This window comes from Mus pahari, chromosome 8, assembly GCF_900095145.1.
Source record: "Mus pahari chromosome 8, PAHARI_EIJ_v1.1, whole genome shotgun sequence".
Classification (NCBI taxonomy): domain Eukaryota; kingdom Metazoa; phylum Chordata; class Mammalia; order Rodentia; family Muridae; genus Mus; species Mus pahari.
This window is the reverse complement of record NC_034597.1, coordinates 108,880,555-108,895,219: the sequence shown is the minus strand read 5'-3', so window position 1 is coordinate 108,895,219 and position 14,665 is coordinate 108,880,555. Positions and strand designations below refer to the sequence as shown.

The following is a 14,665-nucleotide window of genomic DNA, read 5'->3' as shown; positions in this document are numbered from 1 at the left end:
GAGAGAGAGAGAGAGAGAGAGAGAGAGAGAGAGAGAGAGAGCGCGAGTATATTGTAAAAATGTGTGTATGAATGTGTGTATATGTGTATGTGTGTTTGTGTATGTGACAGTGTGTGTGTTGAGGAGAGTGTATGTATATGTGTGCATGCATGTGTAGGCCATAGCACACATATGGAGGTCATAGGACAACTCACTTTTCTCCTTCCACCTTTATGTGCATTCACTTAGGTCATCTGGCTTATTGTGTGACTACTCTCCAGTCCCATTCTTACACCCACAAATTACACACATGCCTCCAAAACTCAGCAACCTTTGTTGAGAACCAATTAAGAACTGACCTGATGAGAAACACTCTGAGAGAAATGAGTGCTTTAGCAATGCTGTGAACAGAGTTCTTCTCCAGGACTACACGCAGCTCACAGACGCAGCCCAGACTCCCCAGTCTACCACCCAAACACCACGTGCGACCTAACAAGGGTGTGGAGCGGTGGTGACACAGGACCATGTCTCCACTCAGATAAGACTCAGAACCACCCCGATATTAAAACAGCTGAAGGGACCATTCATGCTGACTCTAACCCAGCACTAGTTACATATCCAAAACAAAGACCCAGCCTGCTTTACAACTGAGGGGCCTAACATATCTAACAGTTCTCAAACCCATATTGCAAACTTAGAACAAGAATAAAGTTAGCCTGCACAGAATTTTAGATATCCATCCTTTCATTTCACACTATTGTGTCTCTCAAACATAGGCTCGTAGACTTGACTGTGGTATTCACTAAGGCCCTTTGCACCCACTGTCAGCAATGGTCTTGGCTCCCAGTTATGGCACATGCTAACAAGTCTTACTTTGAAGATCAACACTATATGGAAGTATAACCAAGCCGGTCTGTCACTGTGGGAAGCACAAAGCTATTACCTACATACCAACTTTGCTCTACCTTTGTGGAAGTATAGAAATAATCATCTAAAAATTTCTTCAGAAACTTAACTTCAGTACATTTATTTTATTATCAGTCTATTTAATTTTGGATTTTTGCATTTGATTAGCTCATAAAATTGCAACAGCAAAATATCACTATAAAAGTACACAAAACAAATTCAATCTCGAGGAATTTGGGTTGTAAGCTTATTGTCCTAGTACTTATAAAGCCTGAAGCAGAAAAATCTTTAATTAAAGACCATCCTGGGCTACATAGGAGACACTGTCTCAAACAAGCAAACAAACTAAAATTGTGGAATAACGTTAGAGCTGAAAGAAAAAGGAAATTACTGCGAAACTGATCAGTTGAAGGACATGAGGATATATAAGCACACGCTGCATTCTCCTCACACACATACCTACCATATCTGAAAGTATAAAGTCTCAGATTTTAGACAGAATCGCATTCACTGAAGCTCAGGCTGGCCTGAAACTCACACTATGTAGCACAGGATGGCCTTGAAATCACGGAGATCCACCTACCTCTTCCTCCTGAGTGCCTAGACACTTCACTTCAAAGTTTAAAAAATAAAATACAAGGAATGAAGATGTAGCTTGGTGGTAAAATACACTTGTCTAGCACACTGGAGAGCGAGGAAGTAGCACATATGCAAATGCAGATATGGCCTAGACTGAAGGCCAGCTTAAAAGACTTTTGGTGAGAGTTTGTGAATGACACCATTTCAAATAGATTTAAGAACCCTAAATAAATGACTCCAAACTATGAGCTACTTACAATCCAGAAGGTAAGTTACTGGCCACTGTGACACCAAGCGAATACTGCACGGCTTCCACGAGGATAAAGTCAAACAAGGCTGACAAGACCCAGGAGCCCAGCAAGAAGGACTACAAGTAAAGACAGATGAAAGTGAGTTACCTAAATATAATTAACCGTTACTTAGTTAGCATGAGCTAGGGTGTGGGGTATGAGTACAGTCTATATATACAGGTTTGCACCGATACACATATATACATTACATACATATGAATAAATGCATAAGCTTATTTCTATGTTACTTGTTTTTGTTACTTTTCAAAACTGGGAATTAAGCCATAATTGTTCATATGTATTAGCTTCTACAATTTCTAGATATGTTGAAAAAGACATTTAATTAAAACATAGTGCTAATAAGTAGCACATATACTATTAAGCCAAATAAGTGACCAGAATTTCACTAGATAAATTTCTATTTAAAATCCTTAATTCTGACATATCCTTAATGAATTGTATTATCATCACTGTCATTTAATTATTTTATCATGCTATTGGCTTTAAGTTAATTTTTTTCTTTGGTTAATGACCAAGTCACAAATCAGATCTAGAATCATGTAATTTAAGCAATAATTATAAATAATAAACTAAGTTTTTTTTAAATGGAAGGCATTTTTAAAATAAGGGCCCAGAACAGTATTGTATATCTGTGGTCCCAGAGGCCCGCCTGGGCAAATCAGCAAGACTTCACTTCAAAGTTTAAAAAATAAAATACAAGGACTGAAGATGTAGCTTGGTGGTAAAATACACTTGCCTAGCACACAGGAGAGCGAGGAAGTAGCACATATGCAAATGAGGAATGCAGATATGGTCATTTCCTTCTGGAACCTCAGTAGAAAACACTAAAGCATGGGATAACTTACTGCGAACTTCCTGCTTCCGTATCTTCTTTCAAATATTCTGAAGTTATAAATGAGAAGACCACTACAGAAAGCATCTTTCAAGTCAAGGCAAATTATTCTTCCGCATATCAGCCTCCAAATCTGCACAGAGGTTAAAAGCAGAGTGAGCAGTGTGAGGGGGGCCCACACACACCCTCAACAGCAAGAAGTCTCTTCACTTATCATAATAAGATGCATCTTGCTGAGGCAACAGACAAGTCCTCGTAAAATCCTCTGCAGTCAGGGCACTTGTTGCCAAGCCTGACACTGTGAGTTGAAGCCCAGATCCCACATCTTGGTAGATGGAGACAGTGACTCCACAGAACTGTCCTCTGACCTCCACATGAGGCACCACTGCATGTTCACCACCACGCCCACACAAAAATAAGTAAATAAATGGTTTTAAAAAGGGTGGGGAGGGTGTTTAATACGACACACACACAAACACAACCAGCTAAAATGAAAAAACTAATGAATGCTCATTTTACATTACTGAATTTAAAAGCAAAGATGTAAGTGACAATTTGGGTAAAAGTCAAAAAATGTACTTTCTGAGCTTAATCACCAAAAACACATCACCACACACATAGCAACTCTGGGGACCTGTTGATAAATACTTTCAGCTTGTAAAGACAATCAGCTTTGGAAATTCATCCTCTGGCTAGGTGAAAATAGAGACATGCATAAAGAAAACACCACTTTCCAAAGGCCTATTTTGAGTCTTTAACGTTCTCCAAATGTGAACGATCCTAATGACATCTGCAAAACACTCTGACTTCACTTCCCCTTCAGTTACAACAAATTAACCCTGAGCTTCCTTTGAATTACTGTGAAATGGAAGTCAAAATTTACATGTTAACTACTTTTAAGCACTCGGCTCAGTGCTGTTGGGAAGTACAGTGCTGTGCACTGTCCTATTGTCCTAAAGCTGTACTGTGAATTAACTTGCCACCTTTCCCACAGCCCCGGGGACCTCTGTCTCACTCTCTGCCTATGAATTGGCCTTTGTTAGGCACATGCATCATGAGGAAGATGTCAGTGAGCAGAAACACGTTTATGCTCAGGGTGGCAAAGGGAGCTGCCAGGGCACCCAGCAGACAGGTACTAACACCAACCCCACAGAGACCCACTCATCAACCTGGAAGGCTAAGCTCTGTTCTTTCCATAGCAAAGCCCTTGCTCTTGATTTAACTCCCTTTACAGATGCACTAATTCAGAATGTGTCTCAGATGAGTGATAGTAAACCATCTCATCAATTATACAGAGACGGGTTTTGGAAAATGTGGGTTCTCTCCTTCCACCATGTGGGTCCCAGAAAATAAACTCAGGTTCTCAAAGCTAGTGACAAATGCCTTTAGTGACAGACCCATCTCACTAGCCCACAAACTCTCTTGAAGTTATAAATTGAATTTCCATGAGTAAAATCTGAAATAGAAAGTACCAGTCAGTGTAAGGAAATGCTTTGTTTCTCCATTGTAACCTGTTTTACTGAAAATACCGTGGACAGAGCTAGAAAGTGTGCTGTTAATACAGCATTAGTAATCTCTCTGACAGACTCAGGGGCTTGTGCTCAGCCTTATATGAGGTATCTCTATTACACTCCTTCCTAAGGCTTAGGGAACACTGCCAAAGAGGGGATACAAGACTGTAAGAGCCAGGAGTTGGGGACATGCTGTGAAACTGCCCTGGATGTATCAAGGCTGTCTCACATGTGACCTCACTGCTGCAAAGCCTAAATGAGACCCACACAAGGTCAAGCCAGTCAACACTGCAGCATGGAGAAGACAGGGGCTCATAAGCCCCAGTCCTAGCTGAGGAGATATCAGCAACTGACAGCTGCTCAAAGAGGAAGGATCTCTTTCTCTACAGGTGTGACCCCTGATGGACTGACCATTTTCCCACGCTCCAGAGGATGACCCTGTCTATATCCATGTGCAGACAGACAGCAGTGAGGGGAGGAGGAGGAGGAGGAGGAGGATATGAACTTAGAAGGACATGGTGGGAGTGGGGCTGGGAGGGGCTGGAGGGGGATAGAGAGGGTAGATATAATCAAAATACAAGAATATACTTAAAGAAAACTTTAAAAGCTATTGTTGAAACTTTAGGGGTTTTCAGAGACTAAGGAATTGTAGGAAGAAAGGGCAAGTCTAGAAAAACATCCCCTCTCCTCCCAGATGCCAAAGGAGCAGTGTGCCCACCTGGAAGTCGTTCTTGACAGCATGGAGGTCGTACACGAAGAACTTCTGACAGTGAGGCAGCAAGAGAGTCAGCAGGAGGGACAGGGCACTGGGGACCAGCAAAAGACTCTTCGACAGAGGTGCCTTATCTAGGAAGAAAACCATGTTCAGGACAACAGGGATTTTAAAAACAAAGCAAACCGCTCACAGGATGAAAAGTGGGAGAGCTAATCTGTTTGGAGTGAGAGGGAAGCCTAAGCCCTGCAGCCTGGGCGTTTAGCTCTTCCTGAAACATCTACCAGCAGCTATGGTCACTGACAGCAGGCAGGCACAACTCTCTGGAAAGGCTTCACTGTCTGCTGGCTTGGACAGGAGACCAAAGGCAGGAATCACCCAGTAACCTCCAGATAGCACGGATCCCCCATCCCCAGCTAGCACCTGGGGGTGACAGAGTCATACGTTGACTTGAAAAGATTTTAAAGGATTTTAGATGATAACACTGCTGGCTGCAGTGGCCGCCTCCCCAGGTTTTCCACAGTGAACAGGAGAAGCCAAGTTAAGTTTTCCAGGAGGGCTCATGGAACCTCTTCCTTATCCTATGTGGCCATCGGGTGTGTGATCATTTGTAACAGAAGCTACAGGCAACCAACACATGGCAAGAACTAAAACATCCCAGAAGACATGCTGCAGGTAGAGTCTTCACAAGACAACTCCACAGGCATATTACACAACACTGACAGCTCAGAGAATGAAAAACACTGGAAACCCAGCCAAATCCACATGAAAGGCAATTCACAACTACTTATTAAACACTCCATTTGTCACATGTAGCAACTGATCCACTCTTCTCAAACCACTCAATGCTTTTGCAAAGAAGAAAAGCACTTTAGCACATAGTATATGAGATGTTTTTCATATACTATGATATACTGAATATTAATGTTACTACTTTCATTTCCCTGTACATTTGTAACTACAGAGAGAGGTTTCGGCTAATATGACCACTTGTGAGGCCCTGCAGTCCCGAGGGCACCTGCACACATGCAGATCTTTCCTCCTCCTGTACACTACTACTCCCCATGTCTTCCGAGGAAGAACCACAACCTCACCCTTGCTCTGAAAACCTCTACACTCTGGGCCCAACTACTCCCAGATCCAACTGCCTCCAATCTCATCTGCTTATCTCCTGCTCTTTGTATCCTTCCTGCAACCCTACTGTGCACCTCACTACTTCCTGCACACAGTGGCTTTCAGTTCTTTTGGGAAACATTTCCAGACTTGTTTCTCTTTCCTCCACAGCCTGACAGCACTAGCCTAGACAGTGTCCCCCACTCTGTGGCACTGGGGATTCCCTTCTGTTCTAACTTCCCAGTGATGTGAAGGATACCAGAAGGGAGTCCACAGGCCAGAGAGAAGACATGCCCAGCTTACATACAGCAAGGCCACTGGAGACACCACTGATGGACCCTTTCAGATTCTGTGTCTTATTTATAAGAAATCCCTGCGGGTGAACTTACCCATCACAGTTGGTGCTGTGGTTATAGTGTTTGTGCAAGCACACAGAAATAGCCCAGCTATTTCCTCCCTGGTTAGGCCTTGCACACATCTACACTGGAACTACCATACAGTGTTGCACACTCTCTTCACCAAGGCTTGCCAGATCCCAAACCTGACAGAGCACCCTACTGCCTAGGGACTCCATAGGATACAAGGGCCCAAGGCTGTAAGTATAGCCAGTCTTAGTTTATCTTGTACCACAGAAGTCTCAGCTTTCCTTGCCTGTAGAATGGGGAAGGAGAACTTAGCTGCTGTGTCAGAACTCACATGAGGCTCCGTGGTATGGCACCTGCCCAGCCCTAGACCTGAACCTCAGGTCTCAGCCTTGCAAGCGCGCACGCACACATGCACACGCACACGCGCGCGCGCGCACACACACACACACACACCCTCCAACCACCCTCACCATGACAATACCACTGGTGGGTGGGTTTCTCTCCTGATCCAGGTGAGATTCTTTATTCCTGTGACAGGACCAGAGAAAGGATGCAGTCATGCAGGCACACCCAGAGGACAGCAGGTCCTAGTCCCACTTTCACCTTCCCTGTGACAGACAGCCACACCTGCCTGAGCAACTCAGCATGACTAGAGAAAAACCGCACATCTGAGCTGTAATTCCTGGTCGCAAGTCTCTGACCAGCAACTCACCGCTCTCGAGACGCCTGCCCTGCCTTCTCATTTCATGTCCTCTCCTCCCGACTCCTCCCAAGGTCACTTTGCCAATGACTATCAATGAGGAACCTTGGTTATATCCCTGACCCAACTCTAAAATCACTAAACATTTTCTATCAATCACGAATGTTCTTAGGCCCTAGGATTCATCTGGGACGTCAGGACAAAGGCCCTACTCTTGTGGTACTTACCATCCACAGGAAAAGAAAAAGAAAAAAAGAAAAGATTGATGTGTGGAAACAAATGCTACAGAAAAGCCAAGCAGGCAACGGCCTGAGGCTGCTATCCACTATGTATCACTTCACAGGTATCTCATGTGGGTCCCCAGACACATGTTTACTTCTGATTCTTTAAAACAATTTGTTTTCTGTGTATGGTTGTTTTGCCTGCAGGTATGTGTACTGTAGGAGTCACACAGAACTGGGGGTACAGATGGTTGTGAGCCACTACAGGGGTGCTGGGAATCAAATCCGGGTTCTCTAGAAAGCAGCCAGTGTTCTTAACCACAGAGTCATCTCACCAGCTTCTCTTCTCTCTCTCTTTTTAAAGTTTATTTAATTTATGTATGAGTATACTGTTGCTGTCTTCAGACACACCAGAAGAGGGCATCAGACCCCATTATAGACAGTTGTGAGCCACCATGTGGTTGCTGGGAATTGTTACTAATCTCCATCAACAGACGTTATGTGTGGCAATGTGACTTGCTTGAGCTGCATAAACCTAAGATATGTCACTTCCAGACAGATACTTAGAGCCGGTGAACCATTCATGCTCTTTCCTCTACCAGAGCTCAAGATGGTGGCCATTGGATCCAACAGCCGATCCAGCTAAAGACTGTGGAGGATGGACACTCCCACCCCCAGTTGATCCTCAATGGCACTAGGAAGCAAGACTTGTTCTTGTGAATCAGGCCCCTGGTCCTCAGCCTCGGTACTTACTAGGGAGAGACGTCTAGTCAAGAGGCAGCTGTCATTCTCTATGGGCAGCCAGGGAGAACCTTTCTCAGTGGTAAGATCTGCACAGAGACCTTAGCAAGTAAGCCTTGCAGATATTTGGAGAAAAAAAATCTACCAAAGGCAAATAAAAATACTCATGCTTTAAGCAGAACCACACTCCAGGCAAGAGAACCAGCCACCCTGAAAGCACGGGCAAACAGGTAGACCAGAAGGCCAAGGAAGTGGGAAGCAGTGAGCAGAACCCAGAGGCATGAGGAGGCTGCCAACCTTCCCTGAGAGGGCAGGGCATCTGGGGTGGGGCAAGGGTGTTAGGTGGAAGGATAATGCACCCAAGTCATACCACCATCTGGGTCCCTAACCTGAGATTACGGGAAGACAAGAAGAGGAGGAACAGGCAGGAGGCTGTTCAGGTGATCCAGGTAAGAAGCCCCGACAGCCAACCAAGCAGCCGAGGAAGGAAGGGGCTGTGGGTCTCCCCTGATTCTGAAACTGCCCTACAACAATCCATCCTACCTGTCCTGACAAAAGTGAGCTTAGGTTCACCCACTCTGTGACTCAAGTGGACTGTAAGAAATCCTAAGATGTCACAAATTCAGTTTTAAAAGACATGTGTTTCTTTGTTAGTTCCCACCTCACGGCAGTAGAGCACAGACTCTTGGTGGCAGCAGCTGAGTCTGGCTTTCTTGTGGCTGCAGCAGCCGGGGATTCCCAAAGTCAGTCAATGCACAGGCTCTGATAGAGAACAGGTACTCCAAGTACTTACCCAACTGTGTCCATTGCCACATACAGTTTCACAGCCACATAGAGCCATGAAAGGGGAGGGAATTCTGACCGCTACACTATGGGTGAACCCAAAGGACACTAAGCCAAGTGAAATAAGACTGTGATAAGAAGGCAAGTATCCCACGATTCTCTTTACAAGAGGCATCTAGAATGGTGAAATTCATAAAATAAGAAAATAAAATGCTGGCTCACAAAAGCAGTTGGCATTAGCGAGCTACTTAATGACAGTTACAGTTCTGGAGGTGAAAAAGAGCCCTTTACACAAAACTGTGAATGAGCCTCATGCTGCTGACATGTGCACCTGAACGTGAATGAAGCTACACAGTGAAATTAAACATTAAAACAGGAGCTGGAGGGGCTGGAGAGATGGCTCGGCAGTTCAGAGCACTGGCTGCTCTTACAGAGAGGTCCTGAGTTCAATTGTCAGCAACCACATGGTGGCTCACAACTGTCTATAATAGGGTCTGATGCCCTCTTCTTGTGTGTCTGAAGACAGCAACAGTATACTCATACATAAATTAAATAAACTTTAAAAAGAGAGAGAGAAGAGAAGCTGGTGAGATGACTCTGTGGTTAAGAACACTGGCTGCTTTCTAGAGAACCCGGATTTGATTCCCAGCACCCCTGTAGCGGCTCACAACCATCTGTAACCCCAGTTCTGTGTGACTCCTACAGTACACATACCTGCAGGCAAAACAACCATACACAGAAAACAAACTGTTTTAAAGAATCAGAAGTAAACAAAATTACTACTGAAGGCTAGCAAGAAATAAAAAAAAAAAAAATCTTGACACATAAGCCTGACCAGTGATCCTCAAAACCTGAGTGTAGACGAAGGGGAAGCCAACTCTACAAGGTTGTATTCTGACCTCCATGGCATGCACACTCCCTACCGCCCGCCACACAAACACAAAACACTAAATGATTTATTTTTTTATATAACCATTCCAATTTTATCCAGGGCAGGTGGGATATAAACTAAGTAGCGTAATCTACAATATTAACGGGTTAAAAGACATCAAACTGTGACAAGTCTCAGGAACACGGAACAACAATTACACAAAGAAAGCCATGAGTCTGGAAGGAGGGAATCTGGGACACATGGGAGAATCTGGAGAGAGGAAAGAAGGGGGAAATCTGTGTAATTACAATTTCAAAAAATAAAATTTAAATAAAATACAGTATGTTAAAGAAAACACAAGCTCCCCTTGCTCTACATTATATCACTGCCTCTAGCACTAACCACATACACTAGCCCTGTATATTCTTATGGCCTTGCTCCTGGCACTCACTCCTTCCTGAACCAGGGCCTTGGGCACCTCTCCCCACCTCTCCCCACCTGTCCCCTCCTCTCCCCACCTCTCCCCACCTCTCCAGAACGTTCTGCTCATGACCAGGGCCCACTGCAGACACCTCCCTCAGGGCTTCACACTGCTGTGCTAGCTTCACAGTACTCATTTAACCCTTGTCTTCATCATCGGACAGACTCTATGACAGCAGAAGGGTTTCTCTGTCTGCTCCCTATTCTATCCCCACAGCTCAAACACCACCAGACATTCAGTATCTTTGATGGTAAATAAACGAATCACATATTGTCTAATCCTCAAAATAACCCTAAAGGCAGGCACTACACAGAAGTGACTGCATGACAACAAGGGCCTGAGCTTGGGCAATCAGAACTGGAAAGATGTAACAAAGGCTGGCAAGCGGGTAGTTAGCTTTGGAGTGTGCATAGCAGCAAAGTGAAGGACCTGGAGGGCAGGGCAGGGAGGGGGGCACACAAGACAGCATCATCAAGTTCCAGAACCACTTTTGGCACACCCTCTTCAGTCCAATGGATCTCTCAACCCACTTCAGAGAAGCTTCTATTAGCAATAGAAAGTAATTAACACAGACCCACAACTAGCTAAGGTTCAGAAGTAAAAGATGGTAGAATATTCAGCCTGAATATGTATACCCTCCACCCGCCAAGGCTCAGAGATCACTGAGGAAGAGGGGGCGGAAAGAGCGTGAAAGCAGAGGTGGTGATGGTGACTGGGAAACCCCCGCTGTCTGCATGAACCCAGCCAGCCCTAGGGACCTGCTCTCAGGAGTGTAGGGGGGAGCAAGCACACAGTCCCACCCTAACAGCGCAGCTGCTGACAACTGTGAGCTGCAGAGAGAAGAGCATTTTCTCTGGAGTACAGCCCCAAGGACACTCCTCACACTCCAGGAGAAAACCATATATCCAAGAATATTTTGGCAGCACAAATTATCTTGAGGGTTTTGTTGTTTGTAAAAGGTCACAGAGCTAGGTAGGTAAAGAAAAGGCCTGGGAAGAGTTGAGAGGTGATTTTGACCGAAATATATTGTACAAAACTCTCAAAGAACTAGTAACGTTTTTATCTGGTTGGCTCCCACCAAATATGACAGATTGGCAAGGTCTCTGTGAGAAGCCTGGCAAAGGTGCCTGGAAGAGTTACATCTGTACCACTAGTCTAGACTATTGGGGTGTCGGGTGGGGTGGAAAGAGTCTTACTGGAGAAATGAAGAAGCAAGCATGATCAGAAGCTTACAGCACGTGGCATCCAGGAACAGACTGAGTAAGCAGCACTGAGGTTGAGCATACAGAAAAGATGCACAAGAAGCATCTCACAGCAGCCTAGCAAGCAACCAACCAGCAGGATTAAATAAAATTCAAACCCCGGCAATCTGACCCTACCACCACCATATCCTACACTCCACTGCCACACAGCTCCACTGTCCTGCTGTCGGTTATGGGAAAGACACACAGACGGTCACGAGAGGGGCTGGAGAGATGGCTCCATGATTAAGAGCACTGGCTGCTCTTCCAAAGGACGGGGGTTCAATTCCCAGCACCCACATGGCAGTTCACAGCTGTCTGTAACTCCAGTTCCAAGGGATCTGATGCCCTCACGCATAGCATACGAGCAGGCAGAACACTAGTGAGTGTTAAATAAAACATTAAAAAAATAAAAAAGAAAGAAAGAAGGAAGCACTAACAAATGACAGCAGTGTCTTGTCCATAACAAGCACGTGTGACTTTGAATGGAGACAGCATACAGTGTGGTGCATACTTACTACATGCTGAGATTATCAAAACCAAGTCGTGTAACTGTGGTGTTAATGTGACACTCACCCCCAAGGCCACTGAAAGCCTAGTCTGAGAGCAGCATGATGTGTTCAGGGCCTGGATGGCGCTGGGACCAAACACATCACTGGGTTAACTCGGAGGCAAATGGCCTGCTGTAGAGCTGTGCTTCTCCAAGTGTCCTCCTCCATCTCGTCTCTTCCTCTTCCCCTTCTCTTCTTCTTCCCCTTACCCTCCACCCTCTGTGGCAACCAACACAGCCTCTCTCTATGCCTCTCTTCCCATTCTTCCACCCATCATTATTGGCTGCCATGAAGCAACCCTCTCCATCATAGACCCTCACCACCATGGTACCCTGCCTCACACAGCTCTACAGGGGATAGAACCAGCTAACCACCGATTAGCATTTCTAAAGCCATGATCAGAACCAAATCTTTCCTCTCTGAAATTGTTCTTCCCAGGCACCTGTCACTATGGTAGAAAGTTCAAACACATTCTCATATTCTCTCTCTTTCTCTCTCTCTCTCTCTCTCTCTCTCTCTCTCACACACACACACACACACACACACACACACACACACACACACACGATTCAGGCCACAGCAATTATTACCATGGATATGCATAGACTTTATCTGTCATGAAGATGCTATCCTGGCATTGCCTGTATTACTGTGAAAACAGTATCTGTAAATGCCCAAAAGGAAAATGGGAAAAATTTAATGATGATCTACATGTAAGATGGAATAACATTTGACACTAAGAAATAAATAACATAAAAATACTACCTAACAGAAAAATAATACCTAATAGAAAAATAGTATTAGTGGCATATAGTATCATATAAAACTTTTTTTAAAAGTAGTACATAAATAGGTGTTTTGCATCTATCAAGGGCTGGAGAGATGGCTCGGCAGTTATGAGCACTGACTGCTCTTCCAGAGGTCACGAGTTCAAATTCCAGCAACCACATGATGGCTCACAACCACCTGTAACAAGATCTGGTTCCCTCTTCTGTCTGGTGTATCTGAAGATGGCTACAATATACCTATATATAATAAATAAATAAGTAAAGCATCTATCAAAATACTAACAATGATAGTCATGGTCTATTCATTGCTTCTTATACAAATCTAATTTAATGGAAACTTGTTTTTTGTTGCTGTTGTTGTTTTTTTGAGAGAGGGTTTCTCTTTGGAACAGAGCCCTGGCTGTCCTAAATTCTCTTTGTAGGCCAGGCTTGAACTCACAGAAATTCACCTGTCTCTGCCTCCCAAGTAATTTTTAACCAGTTACTTATTCAGGGAGAAGTCTGTCATATTCTCATGCTCAGAGCTCAGGCCAGTCACTAGCAAACTTCCGGTCTATGAGCAAAGTCAGGAAGTAGTTCCCATATAAAAGTCCAAGCATTAAACAAGCAAGTTTTTTAAGTCGTTTCTCTGAAAGATACTTCTTTACCTTTAAAAACAGAAATGCTATGAGTTGAATGAACAGGCAACATGTTAATCTAAAATAAAAGGAAAACCATCCATGACAAGTGGATGAAACACCAAAGTTAAGATTTCCTCGGAGCCAAAATCTCTGGTATCTTTGAGTGTGACAAGATCTCTGGCATCTTTGGGTGTGACACTGTTGTCTGTGCGGCCAATACCACTTAGGCTCAGGAGGCCCTGTCACTATAAAATAAAGAACACAGTGACTCCATTTCAGGTGGACTACCTCACACACTGAACTGTCCTGATAAAGGGCTTTCCCATGTCTCCTGAGTCCTTATTATCTGGAGACAGGAATTCACTGCTCATAGACATTAGATGAAGAAAGATGATTAAATAATTTGCTCCAAGTCACAGCTTGATAGGAAAGGGGCTGCTATTTGGACCCAATTCTGCCTGATTCACACACACACACACACACACACACACACACACACACTCCCTCCCTCTCTCTCTCTCTCCATATATATATATATATATATATATATATATATATATATATATATACCATATGACTCATAAATTCCACTCTTAGACATATTTAGACATATACACAGGAAATGTGAAAACATAATTTGAAACAAAAGCTTACATATGAATGTTTAAAGCAGTATTATAATAATATGTAAAACACAACCAAGGGACCACCAACAAATGAAAAGACTAAAACCTGCTCCATACAACAGAATCCTGTTGAGGGGAGAGGAGTGAAATTCTGTACTTGCTACATGACACGTCAGTGTGCCATAATACACACACAGCAATGCCAGTAAGTAAATGCTTTAAAGGGCTGGAACAAGAATCGTGCCATGTGAATTTTGCCTGAATATTTTGAGCACTGAAGACACTAACCACAGGTTTTGCTTAACCGTGTGAGCTATTACAAGATGCAGGCACACCAGACACATGGGGGAACAGCAAACTGGCAACTCAATCTGCCCCCACAAGTCTGGGCTGCAAAAGTGCATGTCAAAAAACCCAGTGTGGTTCACACCCTTGCAAGGAAGGACCACCACACCCGACCGCACCACTGATCTTCCCATTACTGACTGCTTAAGGGATGCTTCAGTATCTCATGTAATTTTTGCACAAACTTTTTATGAGAAAGGGACTAAACAGAAAACAAGGGTGAACCATACAAAAGCCAAGTCAGTCAAGCACTGAGCCTTCCCCTTCCACACATTTCCCCTGCCTCGTAGGCTGCACCTCACTCATAGAAGCACCCTGGCAGTCAGGCAGAATGCCTCGCTCAGGGGGCTGGTGAAATGGCTCAGTGGGTAAGAGCACCCGACTGCTCT

The 14,665-nt window shown here is 44.3% G+C and overlaps 1 protein-coding gene across 2 annotated transcripts in view; it reads right to left on the bottom strand.

The window, feature by feature from the left end:
• Ubac2 (UBA domain containing 2) overlaps positions 1-14,665 on the bottom strand; it is a 148,260-nt gene that overhangs the window by 115,639 nt on the left and 17,956 nt on the right. For both annotated transcript variants that reach the window (XM_021203330.2, XM_029541619.1), the window contains exons 2-4: positions 4,837-4,964; positions 2,621-2,740; positions 1,722-1,831 (exon numbers count right to left, since the gene is read on the bottom strand). In XM_021203330.2, the coding sequence (XP_021058989.1) occupies positions 1,722-1,831; positions 2,621-2,740; positions 4,837-4,964 (358 nt within the window). The remainder of the gene's footprint in view (positions 1-1,721; positions 1,832-2,620; positions 2,741-4,836; positions 4,965-14,665) is intronic.